Source organism: Microtus oregoni, unplaced genomic scaffold (genome assembly GCF_018167655.1).
Source record: "Microtus oregoni isolate MIOR12 unplaced genomic scaffold, Mior012 000010F_ref0000083, whole genome shotgun sequence".
NCBI classification, from domain to species: domain Eukaryota; kingdom Metazoa; phylum Chordata; class Mammalia; order Rodentia; family Cricetidae; genus Microtus; species Microtus oregoni.
In genome coordinates, this window is record NW_024543069.1 from 117,113 (window position 1) to 138,067 (window position 20,955).

Below are 20,955 nucleotides of genomic sequence, written 5' to 3' on the forward strand. Positions count from 1 at the left end.
TTCTTGTTTGCTTATGTAATATTGCATCTTTCTGGAGTCTTTGATGGAGTTAAGAATAGTTAGTTATAGTTTTCCTTAGTTATGATAAAGATTATTGTAACTTTTACTTGATAACTGTTTTGTTATATGTAATTTTGCTATGTTAAAGGTAAAGCCTTTTTTTTTTTTTTTTTGTTTAAACCGAAAAAGGGGAAATGATGGAGGAAGGTCATTGGCTAATAAAGGAACTGCCTTGGCCCATTTTATTGGTTAGAGGATAGGTGGGAGGAGTAAACAGAACAAAATGCTGGGAGGAAGAGGAAGTGAGCTCAGAGACTCGACCGCTTTCCTCGCGGGAGCAGACACCTCAGCAGAGACACCATGTCCCGCTCCCGGCATGAAGCTCCGACCCAGGATGGACTAGGCTAGAATCTCCCCGGTAAGACCGGTTCTCACAGATTATTAGAGATGGGTTGATCGGGATGTGAGAATTAGCCTGTAAGTGCTAGAGCTAAAGGGCCAAGCAGTGCTTAAAAGAATACAGTGTCTGTGTAATTATTTTGGGGCATAAGCTAGCCATGTGGGCGGCCGGGTGTGGGGGACGCAGCCCTGCCGCCCCATATTACTACAGCCAGGGTGCTGGGGTCGCAGCCCCGCTGCCCTTATTACTACAGGTTGGTAAACTTTTAACTCATTAGTTATGATGATTCATATCTTGCATACTCATTTGCATTTATGATTTTCATGTGTAGTCCAACAGACTGTATGTGCCTGTTCTATTGCACTCTAATAGATGGCTATTGCACTGTATTATTAAGTATGGTGGTTGTATTAAGTCCATTCCATCCTTCTACAAGATTGGAAGTTCTGGGGGAAAGGATGCAGTGGACCAAGTCCAGGTGACTGCAGTAACAGCAGTGGTAGTACCTTCCGCCCTAAATATATCATCAGAATAAAAATAGGGTTGGTCATTTTCATTCTCAGGTCCGTATGGTGTCCCAGTAGGCTTGTGGCATCAGGATGGAGGTATTCATAGTGTCTTGACATAGAGCCAATTCAAAGGAGACGCTAGTAGAACTGCAATTAAGGAAATACAAAGTATGAGGAGAGACAGATACAAAGTGTTAGGCTACTGGGAAGGTAGGTATTTACCATTAAGTCTTAGGATTTAGTCTCATTATGGGCTTCCAGAGTCAAAGTAAAATCTACCCCCAGTATGAGCTTATGTGATAAAGTTCATTTGTGAGTTTTGGAAAGCTTGCTGTCTTAGTTAGGGTTTTCTATTGCTGTGAAGAGACATCATGACCACAGCAAGTCTTACAAAGAAAAATGTTTAATTGGGGGTGGCTCTCTTATAATTTCAGAGGTTCAGTCCATTATGTTCATGAAGGGGTGTGTGTAAGCAGATGAGATGCTGGAGCTGAGAGTGCCTGCAGACAACAGGAAGTTGACTGACTGTCACATTGAGTGAAGCTTGAGAAAAAGACCTCAAAACCCTCCCCTGACAGTGACACACTTCCTCCAACAAGGCCACACTTCCTGATAGTGCCATTCCTTTGGGGGGCCATTTTCTTTCAAACCGCCACACTTTCTATGTCATATAAGGATGTTATGGTTGGAGCAAGGTAAGTTGAATCAAGGGAGCCAAATGTCAAATTAAAATCTTTTTTCATATAAAATGCAAGAAACTGATAAAGCTTAATAACAGTTGTAAAGTCAGAGGTAGCTCTGAGGTGCCATAGACCATCTAGAGTCTATGCGATTAGTCTAATTCTATGTTCTGGTTGAGTTGCTGGAGCACTACATTTGAGGGTGACACATACCAGAGTTTTATCACCTGATCAAGGTGTCAGTGAAGCAAATAGTGTAATTAGCATCTCATGTATTCAGGTATTATTAGGGTCCAGGTGGACAAACAAGAAATGGCCAAGGACAAGGACAACAAGGAGGGGAACAATACAGTTGATGGTGACCTTTAAAAGTAGTGATGGTGCCATAGCAGGACAGGTGCTGTTTGTCTCCTGCTGTGTAGATGGAGGTCACCCTTGGTTCTTGTTGTCCACAAAGAACGTCCATCCATATTTGTCAAGATCTCTGATCTGTGAATAGAATTATCTCTCAGATTTTTACACATATTTTAAAATTAGTCATGGTTTTTAATTTTTCATTTGGGGTGACTCATCCACCAAGGCTTTGATGCTGGAGAGGAACAAAGTATCATGCGTGATCTGGGTCTCAAGTTTAGGATGTAAGCAGCTGGGTTAATAAGAGCCTCCACTTTTGGTGGGGAGACCTCTATGGCTGCAAGTTCCTCAGTCAGGTTGGCTATTCCACCATCCTGTCTGAGTTCTCTTTCTTGGATGTGCCATTTCCAGGTTGCTAGCTTTGTTCCATTTGTACTGCACAGAGCATTTCTCCAGTTATTCTGACTCAAAGAAACAGTGGTGTATAGCGCCATACAGCCATGGAATGTCTAGTCAGCAGCCATGGGTTTATGTGGGTCTCCTTCCTTGGGTATTGTTGGCCTTGGCCATCAAGGAAGGAGGGAGCAGAGGCGGCTCGTAGGGTTCAAAGGGTTGTGAATACGACAGAAGAAGCTTTCCAGGAGACAATGTCAGTGTTACAGCTCAATTTTATTTCAGAGTGAGGAGAAATATGTAGGATGAAGACAGAGACTGGAGACTCACCTAATTCTCATTTGGTAGCACCATCATACTATGCAGCTGGAGTATAATACCTAATTATCCTATAGGCAGCAGGGAGGGGGGCATTGGCCTGGGTCTGTGTCAAAGGTCATGCTTGAGACAGGTCAGGAATCCAGGGTTAGGGACAGTTTCCAGATAGGGCCAGACAGAGAGCAGGAGGCCCTGCGTGGGGGTGGGGTGGGGGTAAACTCTCTTTTGCACCAGGCTCAAAGAGTTTTTCAACAGGTTTAGCCTTTTTAATCTCTCAAACAAGGTCTAAATGTGCTTCTCAAAATTTGGGTATTTATTCTTAGAGTATGTGGAATTTTTACACCAAAATTTGATAGGTTTCATGTTTTGTCCTATTTTTTTTTTTTGCCATGGCGTCCAATTACCCTAACCCTTAATATAAATTAGGCCTAGGATGCAAGGCAAGATTGGGTTTAGATGCAAGAGAATTTTATAGTCTGTTAGGTATCTTAAAATACTGTCACCTCTTGTGGTGAGGTGCCCCACTCAGAGTCCTGCGCCTTTTGGATGATGTTATAGATGGATTGAAGTATTAGCTACTGATAAGGTATTCACCGCCTTCAATATTCAAACAAACCTTTAAGTCTTTTTTCCTATGTCTTATTCTGTGGAGGTTTTAATGTTTGTCATTCGTCAGGGTTAGGATAAGACTAAGATTTGAAGTTAGGGTTATATTTAAAGTGTTAGGATTTGTTTAAGGGTTAATGTTAGTCTAAGGTTTGGATTTGTTTGGTTTAAACAATGTGTTACGTTAGGGTTACAGTTAGCATTAGGCTTGGGGTTGGGAGTTATGCTCAGGATAGCATTAGTGTTAGCATTAGAGGTGATTTTGAATCCGGCGGACTAATTTGCTGAAGGTCACAAAGCAAGGAAGTAAACACCAGAGGTAAGTTTTGAACACGGATCTCTCTGCTCCATGCTGATACCCCTACCTAGTTTGAAATCTCTCCAGAAGAAAAGGTTTATGTCCACCTTCTTCTGAATCTGAGATCTAAAGTTGAGAGACATCAGGAAGAAGGCCGAGTCCCTGGGCAAAGAAACACAAGTCCATAGTCACCATACCGTAAGCCATGGACCAGGTAGGTGATGTTCCCTCTCCTTTCATCCTCTAGCACAGGCGTGGACCAGGTAGATGGGACCTAGGGTAAAACCAAATACTATTGTTCTACTAAATAAACATATAAAATGATCCTTATCAACATTCTGCTATACTCATAGATCAGGGTCCCACCCAGCCTTTATTAGAGAAGCTTCTTCCTACAACAGATGGGAACAAAGACTCATAAGTGCGCAATGTGTAGAGAGTGGAAGACCTTGGAACACTCAGCCCTAAAAGGAATGTTTCCATTAAATCCCTCACCTCAGGGTTCAGGGAACTCTGCAGAAGAGTAGGTGGAAAGATTACAAGAGCCAGAGGGGATGAATGGCATCAAGGAAACAGTGTCTTTCCTGACTTTTCAAGTTCCCAAGAGTACTGGGACTTGAAAAGTGGCAGCAGGCACAGGACCTATACAAGTTTAATCCAGTTGAGGATTCCAGTGTTGAGAGGTAAGTGGACACAAGCCCCCATTCCTAACCAAGAACCTATCTCCAATTAGCAACCACTTGTAAAGGAAAACTGAGATTTTTCCAGTGGACTCTTACTGCATGTATTAACCACACGTAAGGGTAGAAGGCCATCACACAACTAACTCAATGTATTATTGGAGGGTTTTTTAATTTTTTATTTATTTATTTTTTTGGTCTCATATTGCTTTGTTTGGGCATTTTTTTGACACACTGGTCTTTTATTTGTATGTTACAGCTTACAATTTTGTGTTTTTATGGTGTGTGTGTCTGTATATCTTTTTTTCTCATGTTCTTTTTAAAATTCTGATTATTTTGCTTGTTTGTTTTCTAAAGAGAAAGAGAGAGAAAGAAAGGTGGAGTTGGATAGATGAGGATGTAAGAGAGGATCTGGGAGGAGATGAGGGGAAACTGTGATCAGAATATATTATATGAAAGAAATACTTTCAATTGAAAACAAACACACACACACACACACACAGAGGGGGGGGGGAGGCCCCACAGGTCATTTGGACTCCTGCAGGGCAGAGGATACCAAGGTTAAGCAAATGTTGTAGCACTAGAACAGAAAGCCCAGGTTTGTCAGGAGCCTAGAGCCATTCTCACCAGGTCAGTCTTATTTAGACAAAAAGGGGAGATGTATGGATAAGTCCCGCCCCTTGGGGGGCGTGTTCGCCTCGGGCTAATGTCTGCCTATTAATTTGGCGAGCATGTTCCCAGCCGCTGCTTCTGCTTTCCTGGTCTCTGCTGGAACGGTGGTTCTGTAAGTCTATTTCTACATTAAAGCTATAGATATAAAAAAAAAATCAGAAGGGAGATTCTGTTAATTATTTAGGTTAGAAAATAGGTTTGCAAAAAATTAAGACACAAAAAGCACAAATTAGGAGAGATCGCCTACGGACTCTTAATGACTTTCAAAGACTGTTAGGAGACATTTCCAGTCTACGACCAGCTATTGGAATAACACCTAATCTAATTATTCATTTGAACAAAACCTTGGATGGTGATAAAGATTTAAACAGTCCCAGAGAATTAACAGCTGAAGCAGAAAAGGAACTGACAATGATTGAGGAAAAATTACAACAGGTACATGTGGACAGGGTGAATCCAGAGCTCGATTGTATTCTCGTCATACTACCATCAAAAATTTCTCCTACAGGAATTTTAATGCAGAGAGATGATATTATTTTGGAATGGATCTTTTTACCACATAAACCAAGTAAGAAACTGAAAACTTATGTGGAAAAAGTCTCTGGGTTAATTATAAAAGGCAAGCTGAGACTTCGTCAACTAGCAGGCATAGACCCAGCAGAAATTATAGTGCCTTTCACTGCTGATGAACTAAAGAAATTATGGGAAGATAATGAACCATGGCAAAGAGCTTGTGCTAATTTTTTGGGAGACATTAATAACAACTATCCAAAAAGCAAGAGGCTTAACTTCATAAAGAGAACTTCTTGGATTCTTCCTAGAATTGTACGTGATGCTCCAATAACTGGAGCCCGTACATTCTATACTGATGCCAATAAATCAGGGAAGGCAGGATACAAATCAGAAGACTTGGGTAAGGTGGAACAAAGTCCGTATAATTCTGTCCAGAAGGCAGAATTATATGCTATTCTTATGGTGCTAAGGGATTTTAAAGAACCTATTAATATAGTCACTGATTCACAATACGCAGAAAGAGTTATTTTACATATTGAAACTGCTGAATTTATACCTGATGATACAGAACTAACCTCATTGTTTCTCCAGGTTCAAGATTTGATCAGTAACAGGCTTTGCCCTATGTACACAACACACATCCGATCCCATACAGGTCTGCCAGGTCCTCTAGCACAAGGTAATGCAGAAATTAATCAATTATTGATTGGCAGTGTGCTACAAGCCTCTGAATTTCATAAAAAACATCATGTTAATAGCAAAGGTTTGAAGAAAGAATTTTCAATTACATGGCAACAAGCTAAGGAGATTGTAAAGAAATGCCCTACTTGCTCTTTCTATAACCAAATGCCACTGTCTGCAGGGGCTAATCCAAAGGGCACCCAAAGGAATGAAATCTGGCAGATGGATGTGTTCCACTTTGCAGAATTTGGCAAATTAAAATATGTTCATCACACCATCGACACTTATTCAGGATTTCAGTGGGCAACTGCTTTAAGTTCAGAAAAAGCTGATTCAGTAATCACTCATTTATTAGAAGTCATGGCTATCATGGGTATACCTACACAAATAAAGACGGATAATGGTCCTGCTTATGTCTCTAGGAAAATGAAATGGTTTTTTGATTATTACAATATCAAGCCTGTTACAGGTATACCATACAATCCTACAGGTCAAGCAGTCATAGAAAGATCAAATCGAACTATAAAGGATATGTTGAACAAACAGAAAGGGGTGGAAAACACCCCCAGAAATAGGTTACATAATGCTTTGTTAACCTTGAATTTTCTCAGCGCTAATGAGAAGGGAACAACGGCTGCAGAAAGACATTGGATAATGGAAAAGTCTACTGAACTAAATCAACCAGTTTATTTCAAGGATGTGCTGACCTCACAGTGGAAGTCAGGAGATGTGCTATGTTGGGGAAGGGGGTTTGCTCTTATCTCCACAGGTGAGGAAAAATTGTGGATACCATCAAAATTAATAAAGGTTCGGTTTGAAGAAGAGAAGCCACTTGGAAAAGATAAATAACAATTCTTGCATAAGGATGGCGAACATACTGATGGTAAGAAATACAGATAGGTTGGAGGCAGGGTTCTTTTCTTATCTCCACAGGAAAATACTCATCTTCAAAGAAATTGAGGGACCCTGAATATTGAATTACTGATGGATGGACACATTTTGTAAGTATTAATTTATATATATATATGTCTTATTAAACATTTCTTTATAAATATATAGAGCTGGTTTTGAAGTTGGACTCTGGCTCAGTCCCTCTCCAATTCCAAGCCTGTTAGTAAGAGAAAAACCCAGAGTTTCTGGAGTTTCTGTCTCATGTCAAGAGCCCTGATATGGGTCAGAAAGAAATATGAGTTTAGAAAACATCTTTGCTTTTCTCCATATCTATCATACTTTTCATTGAATATATCTATCATGGCTTTCATTGAATATATATATGTATGTCTATATGATTTTTTTTTGATGACATATGCTTTTAATCCTAGGATTTAGAAGGCAGAGGAGGCAGAGGGATCTCTGCCACTTCTAGGCAAGCTTTGTTTAGGGAACAAGTCCCAGGAGAGTTAAGTTTTTCATAATGAACAATGAGTTTTTCCTGAAGTGACATTTGAAGTTTCCAGGAAGAAGATGGGGCCCCACAACAACAACTCTACCTGGTTGATATGATGTCATGATACTGATAGCGCTACTACAAGACCTGTTTTGGATACCAGCTGCACAAGACGATCCCAACTTGGTTAGCTGAAATGGTGCACATCTTGTACAACATTCTGGCCAGACCTCCACAAAATACTCAGAGACTATTTGCAATTTTAAAAGACATTGATCTTGAAATTTAACCATCATTTTACTTTCACAGGATTCCCCAGAAAGAACGTCGCCCCATGACAGCTGGAAGTAATTCTAGAGGACGACGTCCCCTCTCCCAGTAAAATTTACCCCTGGGTTTAGGGACATCATTTAGGGGTTGGGAGGTTGGGGGAGGAATTTTATAAGCTCAGGGATCATTTTGAAAAAAAAAAAGGAGGGAATGATGGGATAATAGATTTATAATTGTGAGTTACTGCTTTTAGACAAATATATTGGTATCGATTCTTGTATATTGATACAAAGTTAAATTATATTGACTATTGTATGCATGCATGTTTCTATCTCTGTTTAAAAAAAATTTTATGTATTGACATATATTGTATTGATAAATATATATTGTATATATTTACCATATTGCAGTGTACATTTCTACCTCTGATTAAGAAACTTATATAATGTTTGTGTATTGATATATATTTACCATATTGCAATGTATATTTGTACAGTGTTTATATTTGGAGGTCATTATCCTCATTTGTTACACAGTTGTTTATTGTCTTAGTCTTTAAGTTAGATAGATATTGAGAATTATATAGATAAATAGTCATCTAAGTTTGTCATTTATAATTAGACTAATCAGGTTCTTTAGATATATAGAGATTATACTCAGTATAGATAGATAATCTTCGACCTCTTCAAAGAGCTGTAGAAAATGGCCTTTAATCTAACTCAGAGTTTCGTGATAGTGAGACACAATTGCTCCTGGCAACACCGCTCTATTCCCGAGAGAATGTTGAGCACCAAAGACACTCCATCTGGAGCCTTTCTATTTGGCAGAACTGGCCTTTGGGCAAAGAAATGCCCATACCTCAACCACTGACAGAGATACAGAGCGTGCATCAATGGATAAAACAGGACTGTCATATCCTGCCAAGACAGGGTAAGATAGTTTTGAAAAGTTCCTTGCCTTTAATAATGGTATGTCAGTTATGTTAGGCCTTAGCCAAAATTGGTTGACTCAACATTGCAAACGAGACTTTGGGTGATTGCCCAGGTAGTCAGTTGTCTCTGTCAATTGTTGCACATTTTGGATATATCTCGTTTGTTGAGTAGTGTTTATTCCCTTCTCAGATCTTTGACGGAGTTGAAGATTATATAATTGTAGTTACTCTCTACATTATTTGGACTCCTTGAGATAGAATGTTTAGCAAAGATTTTGTTCTCAATATTGTTTGTTGTATTTATTATTTGTTGTTATTGTATATAGTTGTATTTGGTTTGGTTCTGTCTTATTTAGACAAAAAGGGGAGATGTAGGGATAAGTCCCGCCCCTTGGGGGGCGTGTTCGCCTCGGGCTAATGTCTGCCTATAAATTTGGCGAGCGTGCTCCCAGCCGCTGCTTCTGCTTTCCTGGTCTCCGCGGGAACGGTGGTTCTGTAAGTCTATTTCTACATTAAAGCTATAGATATATATATTTTTACAATCTGTCTGCATTCGTTTACGCCGTTACATACAGGGTATATTCCAGGACAGCTGGGGTTACACAGAGAAGCCCTGTCTCAGAAAACCAAAAGAACAAAAAAGAAACAATCAAAAGACCCAAAACACCATGATTGCAAAAAAAAAGCAACTAATAAACTAAAATTAGAGAGATAAAATACTAATTTTTAAGTATTTCTATTTGCAATGACTTAAAATAATAATTTTAAAGAAAAAATAACATATATTCCAGAGAGGTGTTGGGATTAATGAGTCCTGGCCTTCAGTTGCTTTTCCCTCCTAGAACCTTCTAATATAAGTTACTAGAAGCTGTGCCTAGTTAGAGGATCAGAGGATCACCTGTTGACCGTTAACTGCAGTGTATTTAAGTCTACATGGTGTTAATAAGGAGGGGCTTTCTGAACCAGCGTTTTGGAGCTGCGTGTGTCAGTCTATCTCTGCGTCTGTCTCTCAGCCTCCAGTCCCTTTCCTGATAATTCGGCTGAGATTTCCAATTGCCACTATCTCGGTGGAGACCTCCAAATGCTGCGCACCGCACCCCCTGTGTCTGGGCTCTGTGTGCTTGAAACCAGATACCGAGCTTTGGGCAAGGGGCTGGAGGTTAAAATACACAGACACACATAGACAGAGAGACAGCGACACGGGTCATCCTTGAATTCCCCAAGAATATCTCCTTTATTGTGTTCAGGGACAGATTATATAGAGATAGCCACGCCCCAGCCAAACCCACCAGAAACCACTCTCCTGCCATCGAGAACTCCTGAAGGTCTCGTGCTCAAAGCAGCTGTAGGCACTCAGATCAGGGGATTACAAGAAATTCAGGATCTGGGGTCTCACTGCTCCCAACAGAGAGGTACTACAATTTTCTTTTCTTTTTCTTTCTTTCTTTTTTTTTTCTGGGACAGGATTTCTCTGTAGCTTTGGAGCCTGTCCTGTAACTAGCTCTTATAGACCAGGCTGGCCTCGAACTCACAGATCTGCCTGCCTCAGCCTCACGAATGCTGGGATTAAAGGCGTGTGCCACCACTGCCCAACTGTAAGTTTTTTTGTTTTTGTTATTTATTTATGTATATGAGTGCCCTATTGCATATGTGTTTGCCTGATAGAGAAGGGCATCAGATCCCACTATAGATGGTTGTGAGTCACCATGTGGTTGCTGGGAATTGAATTCAGGACCTCTGGAAGAGCAGCCAGTGCTCTTAACCTCTGAGCCATCTCTCCATCCCATAAAGTCTATTCTTGTTTCTCCTTTCCCTTATTTACAAATCCTTTTTCTTACAGCAAATCTGTTTATCCTAAAAGCATCTGTCTATGTACAAGTAAGTACAATGACAGTCAGTTTTTGTTACTGCAACACCATAGAACTAAGCCATTATCTGTATACTGGAAATGAAGAAATTGCGTGCAACGTGAGATTAAGTAAACAATAGGGCGGACGTCACAGGCCTACTCTCTGAAATCTGCCTTTGGATCCTCCTACCATTTGTGTTTTCTTAAGACAATGAAACAAAACAATCACTAAGCATTTTTACCATTCCCTATAGTTAACCAGTCCCACACTGTGGAACAGAATTCAAAGTGTCCAAAATAATAGGGAGAATGGATAATGTCAGTTTTGAGAAACAAAACAAAAAATTTGGACTTTGGTAGGAATGGTCTACATTGTAAATGCAAATTCATGTAAAGAAGTCATATCTGACTGTGAATGAAAAACTCCTGGAAGGGGTCTGTGTCTACTGAGACTGACACCAGTCTTGGAATTGGAACTTCAGTACTATGTAAAGGTTGGAATTGTGTAAATTCAGAGGTTAGTTACTTTATGTTGGCTAGTTTTAGCTTCTGGAACAGCCATGCCTTGGCCCACTCTGTATCTGAACTAACACCTCATGATAAATAGAAACCTCTTAGAAGCTATTAACTTAGCAGAACACTAACTTCCACCAATTCAAGGGCTAAGAATGTCTTGAGATAGCATCTTGGGCCTATAAAATGTACCTTCCCCTAATCTCATTGCACCCTCCTCTCTAGTGTACACACGAGTATATTTTAAGTATGCCTTTATGATTTTCTTTGTTCTGTAAAACTATAAAAACTTAATGAAACCGCCTTCACACTGGAACACAAAATTTAGAGAAACCTAAGTCTGTGTTCCTAGTCATGGTCACTCAAAATGGCTCCAGAATAAATTCTTTCTTACTCCCTTTAGAAGACAAGCTGTGGTTTTTACATTGACAACATTTTTCATGAGCCAGAAGCAGGCAGTGAAGTATGGGAAGATACTTTAAAAATAGCGTATGACTGTACTGCACTGTTTTAGAAAAACTAGCCGATGAGATCAGTGGTTTGTTCTGACCCAGGGAACAGATTATGTGAAGTGATTTTGATGTCTGCAAGTTTCTTCTCCACCCTCCATACAGTTCAGCTTGCATGAAGATTATTCAAAAATTAAAACTTGCAATAACAATGTATTGTCAATTAGTCACCCCAGTCACCTCTGTCTCACTGCTTCAAGGTGTGCAGCTTGGGTTATAGCTAGACAGCTGCAGATAATATAGCCATAAAAGCATAAGTAGAATGAACATAAAAAGCAATGTTATTGTACTTCTTTGAGCAAGAATACCTCGGGAAAAAGCATTGTAATTAGAATGTATGCAGTAATTACAGATACACACAAGAGTATGGGCATCATAGGCCTCTATTTTTGCCTGGTTGAAGTCAATTATTCAGCATGTGGGAGCGAGAAGAGGGTGTTGGGTCTCCTGGAACTAGAGTTATAGGTAGTTATGGGCTACCTGATGTGGGTTTCAGAACTGAACTCAGGTCCTCTGCATGAACAGCAAGTGCTTTTAACCACTGAGTCATATCTCTGGACCCCACTGGAAGGCTTTCAGATGATGAAAATTACTTCATCTCTCTAGAGGAATATTTGAGTTTGGCCAGAAACAGATGGTCACTAGTAGATGAACAAACACTGCACTTAATGCGGAATGGGAATGGTCCCTGTGTTCCGAGGCCCAGGAGGGCAGAAGAACCACTAACTGTTTATGCCCCGCATGTGAATACAAACAGGACAGAGTTCATGCACCTCAGAGTTGACTTTTCCAGCTTCCTCTTCATAAGAGGAGAGAGGCAGAGGTCAAATGAACATGCAGTGACCAGTTACAAAAAAAATCCCCAAAAGCTGTCTCCCATAAATTACGTATTATTCAGGGTTATTTGGGATGATTCAGGACAGGAGATAGAAACAATTTTCTGTGTTTTAAGCAGAAATGAGTTTAACACATTGAAATAGTGGTTGACAGATCTTGGTCACTAGAAACAAATCCTCCTTTGAACCAAGTCACTGGGAAGCTGTTTCCTAAAAGCCATGACTTAAACAACTGGATTCAAGAATGCATGACCGTAACTAGAGTGGAGAAATTAGGAAGTGGGACTGAGAGAACTGACCATAGAATTCATCTTGCTCCCCACCTCACCATGGAGAAAGCTGGGGATGTCACTGCTATGTCACTACCACAAAGCTTCCCATTTGGGGCTGGAATGTGCCCAAAATGATTAAGAGCACAGTGGCTGCTCTTCTAGAGGACCAAAGTATGCTATCTTCTAGTCACATGATCTCTCACAGCTATCTAAGGCCAGTTGAGGGGAATCTGAGGCCATTCTTCTATTGAGGGGCATCTAGGTTGTTTCCAGGTTCTGGCTATTACAAATAATGCTGCTATAAACACAGTTGAACAAATGCTTTTGTAATATGATAGGGCATCTCTTGGGTATATTCCCAAGAGTGGTATTGCTGAGTCCTGGGGTAGGTTGATCCCAAATTTCCTGAGAAACCGCCACACTGATTTCCAAAGAGGTTGCACAAGTTTGTATTCCCACCAGCAATGGATGAGTGTACCCCTTACTCCACAACCTCTCCAGCAAAGACTATCATTGGTGTTTTTTATTTTAGCCATTCTGACGGGTATAAAATGGTATCTCAAAGTTGTTTTGATTTGCATTGCCCTGATTGCTAAGGAGGTTGTGCATGACCTTAAGTGTCTTTTGACCATTTGAACTTCTTCTGTTGAGAATTCTCTGTTCAGTTCAGTGCCCCATTATTTAATTGGGTTAATTAGCATTTTAAAGTCTAGTTTCTTGAGTTCTTTATATATTTTGGAGATCAGACCTTTGTCAGTTGCGGGGTTGGTGAAGATCTTCTCCCAGTCAGTAGGTTGCCTTTTTATCTTAGTGACAGTGTCCTTTGCTTTACAGAAGCTTCTCAGTCTCAGGAGGTCCCATTTATTCAATGAGGTCCTTAATGTCTGTGCTGCTGGGGTTATACGTAGGAAGTGGTCTCCTGTGCCCATGTGTTGTAGAGTACTTCCCACTTTCTCTTCTATCAGTGTGTTCAGATTGATATTGAGGTCTTTAATCCATTTGGACTTGAGTTTTGTGCATGGTGATAGATATGGATCTATTTTCATTCTTCTACAGATTGACATCCAGTTATGCCAGCACCATTTGTTGAAGATGCTTTCTTTCTTCCATTGTATACTTTTAGTTCCCTTGTCAGAAATCAGGTGTTCATAGGTTTGTAGGTTAAAATCCGGGTCTTCTATTCGATTCCACTGGTCGACTTCTCTGTTTTTACGCCAACACCAAGCTGTTTTCATTACTGTAGCTCTGTAATAGAGTTTGAAGTCAGGGATGGTAATGCCTCCAGACGATCCTTTATTGTATAAGATTGTTTTGGCTATCCTGGGTTTTTTGTTTTTCCATATTAAGTTGATTTTTATCCTCTCAAGATCTGTAAAAAATTTTGATGGGATCTTGATGGGGATTGCATTGAATCTATAGATTGTCTTTGGTAGAATTACCATTTTTACTAGGTTGATCCTCCCAATCCAAGTGCAAGGGAGATCCTTCCAATTTCTGATATCCTCTTCAATTTCTTTCTTCAATGCCTTAAAATTCTTGTCAAATAGATCTTTCACTTCCTTGGTTAGAGTTACCCCAAAATATTTTATGCTATTTGTGGCTATCGTGAAAGGTGAAGCTTCTCTGATTTCCCTCTCTGCTTCCTTATCCTTTGTGAATAGGAGGGCTACTGATTTTTTGGAGTTGATCTTGTATCCTGCCTCGTTACTAAAGGTGTTTATCAGCTGTAGGAGTTCTTTGGTGGAGTTTTTGGGGTCGCTTATGTACACTATCATATCATCTGCAAATAACGAAAGTTTAACTTCTTCCTTTTCAATTTGAATTCCCTTGATCCCCTGATGTTGTCTTATTGCTATGCTATAACTTCAAGCACTATATTGAAGAGGTATGGCGAGAGTGGACAGCCTTGTCGTGTTCCTGATTTTAGTGGGATGGCTTTGAGTTTCTTTCTGTTTAATTTGATGTTAGCTGTTGGCTTGCTGTAAATAGCTTTTATTATATTTAGGTATGACCCTTGTATCCCTAATCTCTCCAAGACCTTTATCATAAAGGGGTGTTGAATTTTGTCGAATGCTTTTTCAGCATCTAATGAAATGATCATATGATTTTTTTATTTAAGTTTATTTATATGATGGATTACATTGATAGATTTGCGTATGTTGAACCAGCCCTGCATCTCTGGGATGAAGCCTACTTGATCATAATGGATAATTTTTCTAATGTGTTCTTGGATTCGGTTTGCCAGTATTTTATTGAGAATTTTTGCGTCAATGTTCATGAGTGAGATTGGCCTGTAATTTTCTTTCTTGGTTGAGTCTTTGTGTGGTTTTGATATCAGGATAACTGTAGCTTCATAAAAGGAATTTGGCAATGCCTCTTCTGTTTCTATATTGTGAAATACATTAAGGAGTATAGGTATTAGGTCTTCTTGGAAGTTTTGGTAGAATTCTGCATTGAAACCATCTGGTTCTGGGCTTTTTTTGGTAGGGAGGTTTTTGATAACGGTTTCTAATTCTTCGTGACTAACAGGACTATTTAGATTGTTCACCTGGTCTTGGTTTAACTTTGGTATATGGTACTTATCTAAAAAAAATGTCCATTTCTTTTACATTTTCCAATTTTGTGGCATACAGGCTTTTGTAGTAAGATCTAATGATTCTCTGAATTTCCTCTGTGTCTGTGGTTATGTCCCCCTTTTCATTTCTGATCTTATTAATTTGCATGTTCTCTCTCTGCCGTTTGATTAGTTTGGATAGGGGTTTGTCAATCTTGTTGATTTTCTCCAAGAACCAGCATTTTGTTTCATTGATTCCTTGGACTGTTTTCTGTGTTTCTATTTTGTTGATTTCAGCCCTCAGTTTGATTATTTCCAGTCTTCTACTCCTCCTAGGTGAGTCTGCTTCTTTTTTTTCTTGAGCTTTCAGGTGGGCTGTTAAGTCTCCAGTATGTGCTTTCTCCGTTTTCTTTAAGTGGGTACTTAGTGCTATGAACTTTCCTCTTAGCACTGCTTTCATAGTGTCCCATAGGTTTGAGTATGTTGTGTCTTTATTTTCATTAAATTCAAGGAAGACTTTAATTTCTTTCTTTATTTCTTCCTTGAACCAGGTGTGTTACAGTAGTTGACTGTTCAGTTTCCATGAGTTTGTAGGCTTTCTGGGGGTAGAATTGTTGAATTCTAACTTTAATCCATAGTGATCTGATGAGACACAGGTGGTTACTAATATTTTTTTGCAACTGTGGAAATTTGCTTTGTTACTGAGTATGTGGTCAATTTTCGAGAAGGGTCTATGAGATGCTGAGAAGAAGGTATATTCTTTCATATTTGGGTGGAATGTTCTATAAATGTCTGTTAAGTCCATTTGATTCATTACTTCCATTAATTCTCTTATTTCTCTGTTAGGTTTCTGTCTGGTTGACCTGTCTATTGGTGAGAGAGGAGTGTTGAAGTCTCCTACTATTAGTGAGTGTGGTTTGATGGCTGCCTTGAGTTCTAGTAATGTTTCTTTTACATAATTGGGTGCTTTTTTATTAGGGGCATAGATATTCAGGATTGAGACTTCATCCTGATGAATTGTTCCTGTTATGAGTATAAAATGTCCCTCCCCATCTTTTCTTATTGATTTTAGTTTGAAGTCAACTTTGTTAGAAATTAGTATGGCCACACTTGCTTGTTTCTTAGGTCCATTTGCTTGATAAACCTTTTCCCAACCCTTTACTCTGAGTAAATGTCTGTCTTTGTGTTTGAGGTGTGTTTCTTGTAAACAGCAGAATGTTGGATCCTCTTTTTGTATCCAATCTCTTAGCCTGTGCCTTTTTATAGGTGAGTTGAGTCCATTGATATTAAGTGATATTAATGACCAGTGGTTGTTAACTCCGGTAATTTTTTTTTTTGGTAGTAGAGTTTGTGTGTTTCCCTTCTTCGTGTTGTGCTGGTGAAGGGTCATTAGATGCCTGAGTTATTGTGGGCATTGTTGGACTCCTTGGTTTGTGATTTTCCTTCTATTATTTTCTGTAAGGCTGGATTTGTGGCCACGTATTGTTTAAATTTGTTTTTATCCTGGAAAATTTTGTTTTCTCCATTTATAGTGAACGAAAGCTTGGCTGGATATAGTAGTCTGGGCTTGCATCCATGGTCTCTTGTTTCTTCAGTACATCTATCCAGGACCTTCTGGCTTTCATGGTTTCCATAGAGAAGTCAGGTGTAAGTCTGATAGGTTTACCTTTATAAGTTACTTGAACTTTTTCCTTTGCAGCTCTTAATAATCTTTCTTTATTCTGTATGTTATTAGACCATCAAGTGTTTTATACAGGCAAAGAATCACAACTTCACTGAGTTATACAAATGCAGCATAAACCAAAGCAACATGCCTTAAAATAGTATTTCTCAACACATATTACTACCAGGTTATAGGGTGTTGGGGGTTGAACCAGGGCTTTGTGTAGAGTAAGCAAGCACTTATTAACTAAGCTACATACCCAGCTAGAAAAAAATTTAAAGGAATAAAACTGGGGATAAAAATAGCTTTGAGTATGCTGGTTAGGATTAAAATCAAACTGAGATAGGAAAAATATATTCACAGCTGACTGATAACATTTGTTTGTGATTTAATATGAATTTCAAGAGTGTGGTGGTCTGAATGAGAAACATCTCCCATAGGCTAAGACATGTGAATACTTGGTCTGCAGTTGTTGGCACCGGGAGGGTTTAGGAGATATGGTTTTGCTGGAGGAATGTTATAAGTCACACATTGGGGTGACATCTGTCATGTTTCAGCCTTGACAATGTTCACACATTCCAGGGTAGGGGCATGAGGATTAAAACTATTAGGCAAAAGGAACAGAGATATGAGAGAAACAAGAGATAGAGACACAGAACAGCACCGAGAGGGAAATTCAGTGAATATTAAATCCTCCACATTTATTTTCCTCATGCTTATTATATTCTCCACTCCAAAAGGGGAGGGGGAGGTAAGAGACTTCATTAATGTGATATAAGGAATAGACCAAGTATCTTGCAGGCAGCCACTCCCTGGAACCTCCTGCCAATCCCCCCGCCCTTAAGGAACAGGAATAGATTTGAATTCTCCAGCCTTTGGTGAAGGTGGAGCAGATCCACCTCTGTATTCAAACTACTAATTAACCACACCCTAGGTCAGGGCCTCTTATTTGGAGCCATACCTGTTGTCAACACCTTTGAGAGAGCAAGAATAAGCTCAAACCCTCTGAGTCAAGGTGGAACAGGACTCACCTCTGTGGACCCTGGCAGAGGAAGTATGTTTCTGGAGTGGGCCTTGAAAGCTTTGCCACTTCCAGTTCTCTTTCTGCTTCCAGATTGCAGTCGAAGAGGAAAATTTTCTGTGTCCTTCTGCACCATGCCTGCTGCCTGTAGCTTCTGCCTTGCCATTATGGACCCTAACCCTCTGGAACCGGAAGCCAAAATTAGCTTTTGTATGAATTGCTCTCGTCATTTTATCACAGGGACAGACTAATTAACTAAGTAACTAATACAAAGGGCTTTTGTTTTATTTAGTCATTTGTTCTGGATAAAACTGTACTTAAAAACAAATCACCAGCAACCTTTTCAGTAATTCCTTCTTCCAGATGCCAAAATGTACTTTTATTTCATATTAGACATAGACGAATTTCTCCCTTCCTCCCTTTTCTCCTGCCCGACTCTGTCCTTCCTTCCTATCTGTGGTACTGGAAACTAAACCCAAAGCCTATCTATGCTGGGTTAGCCTTCTACCTTGAGCTACAACTTTAGCTCCCCACCCCCAACTTTATACATCATATATTTGAAAATCTTGATATTTTGGGTCACAGACTGAGAGATCTGTTTGTCAAGTGGTTTTATTCTACTAACAAAACCCAAGTTGGGGTATATACCAGGCTTTTTCTTTTTTGGGCCACTAACCAGCTCCTGAATCATGGCATAGAGGCTTCTTATTAGTTCTGAATGCTTGGCCTAGCTTAAGGTCATTTCTGACTAGCTCTGTTAACTGAATTAATCTGTTTCTCTTTACCTTTTGCCTCAGGGCCATTTACTTTTCCTTCCTTCTGTACATCTTACTTTCACTGCTTCCCACGTCTGACTGACTGGTACCTGCCTGACTGCTGGCCCTGGGCACCTCCCTCATTCTCCCCCTCCTTCTTGTTCCTCTTGTTCCTCTTGTTCTCTCTCTCCCCTTCCCACCCACCCCCACCTAGATTCTTCCTTCTATTCATTCTCTCTGGATGCCAGCCCTATCTCTCCTTTCTCTGACTAGCTGTAGGCCAGTTATTAGACCAATCAGGTGACTCAGACAGGCAAGATGAAACAAATGAGACACATATTTATGTAGTTAAACACACATCCTTACGTCATTAAGTAAATGCAGCACAAACAAATGTAGCACACCTTTATATAGTTAAAGTAATATTCCACAGCATAAACAAGTATAACACACCTTTACATAGTTAAAATAATATTCTACAACATGTAAAATTTGTGCTTCAGGGAGTCTGTGAACATACTAGAAAAATAGAAAAGGTGTCTAATGTTATCTACCTATTCAAGCAATAGTCTAATGTCAAAGAAACTGCTTGGATTAAGTCTAAAATAAAGTGGTTGTATATAGAAATATATCAAGGCATTTTTCTGTGTGCTTTCCAGTATCATTCTAGGTTATTTTAAGAATTTCTCATTGGGCTAGAGAGCTGGCTCACCAGTTAAGGGCACTTGTTCTTGCAGAAGACCTGGGTTTGATTCTCGGTGTCCACACGGTAGTTCACAACCATCTTTTACTCAGTTGCAGAGATTTAGCATTCAGTACCCACTAAGTTGCTGTCTTGGTATTATCCTGTGTCTCTGTGTTTCTTTCTTATCTCTGTTCCTTCTACCTCTGGGAAATGTGAGTCTAGAAGCAAAAGTGAGTACCATAGCACTTTTCCATGGACTTGCACTTTTGGCATTATTAACCACAGTTTTGGAAAATAACATCTATATTTATGTAACCATATATGTTGAGTGCTGTAAGGATTGAGTATGCAAGGACAGCAAGTTCTCCTTGAGGAAGCAACAAACGAGAAAATTGCTTCTCCTCACTCTGTTCCAATCTGGATATTGGCTATGGGGCAGGGACAGGAAAGTCTTCCTGAACTCTGTATGTCATTTCCCATTAAAATTTAATGGAAAACACTGGGATTTATAATCATTAAAGGTTATGAAATTAAAAATTGTGCTTTGTTTCAAAAACTCAAGTCTACAATTTCCAGGCCCTTCCACTAAGGAACAGTTACTTCATCACTTTTACTTCTTTCTGGGAGAAGTGCTTGGCACACAGTGAACAGAAACGAAAACATGAGACAGCAGATCTCCAAAGTGCTTGCAGCCTAAAAGGTCTGTAGGCATCTTTTATGTAATAAGTAATGGAATAGCTGGAAAACTGCCTTTCAAAGCGGAAGCTTGAGGCCAAAAAAATAAAGACATGACAAGGCCTTTGAGAAATAGAGTAACATGAGGTGAAACTGGGAAATAGTCAAGGCAAGGGTGTTGGTTTTTTTTTTTTAAATATAAAGCTACTTAGTGGAGTATTTAATGAAGTTTTATTTAAACAGATTATACCACATGAACATTTGCATTACTCTTTCCTAGGCAATGTGGCCTTGAGGAGTAGAAGAATGAATAGGGTGCCAAAGACTGTTCTAAATTACATTGCTAGCCTGGGTGGCCCAAAAGAGAAGTGTGGAGAACAAATGATAGTTCTTTGTTTGTGCCAAGATATTTCTACAAGTTTCTAGAAAATTCTTGTTGCAGATTGTCAGTGAAATTTTTGCACTCACTAGATAGTCTGTGATTATAAATTATGTACTAAGAACAGAAAGGAGTCATATCTAATGTGAGAGAGGGAATATTTTGAGATTTAATTTCTTGAGTTGCCTGTAACTGAGAAATGGAAATGTATTTGAAATATTTCCCTCAATTTTTTATTCAAGTAAATGCTAGACTCAGGGGAGTTACAAAGCAGGATAGAGAAAATTCAGAACCAAGAGAGAGATAAGGTCAATGTGCCAGCTTTCAGAAAGTGACCTAACTGCCAGACAGTCTACAGCAGGTGAGCAATTAGCACGTCAGACTGTGTTTCTGAGAAGGGGAAAATCCCAACAAGGGAAAGGCTAGTTTTAAACATCCTAGTGTAGAAATTCTACAATTTCGTGAAAGAGGAAAATCTGTTATGGTTCTATAAACTTTAAGTCATAAAGCAATCCAGATTAATGAGTCGTTGCCTCTTTTAAAGCCTACCCG

At 39.5% G+C, this 20,955-nt stretch overlaps 1 protein-coding gene across 1 annotated transcript in view; it reads left to right on the top strand.

Moving 5' to 3' along the window:
* LOC121453009 (antigen-presenting glycoprotein CD1d-like) overlaps window positions 1-20,955 on the top strand; it is a 54,432-nt gene that overhangs the window by 31,817 nt on the left and 1,660 nt on the right. The window contains exons 7-8 of the mRNA XM_041659520.1: window positions 10,533-10,570; window positions 18,003-18,119. Coding sequence (XP_041515454.1) covers window positions 10,533-10,570; window positions 18,003-18,119 — 155 coding nt within the window. The remainder of the gene's footprint in view (window positions 1-10,532; window positions 10,571-18,002; window positions 18,120-20,955) is intronic.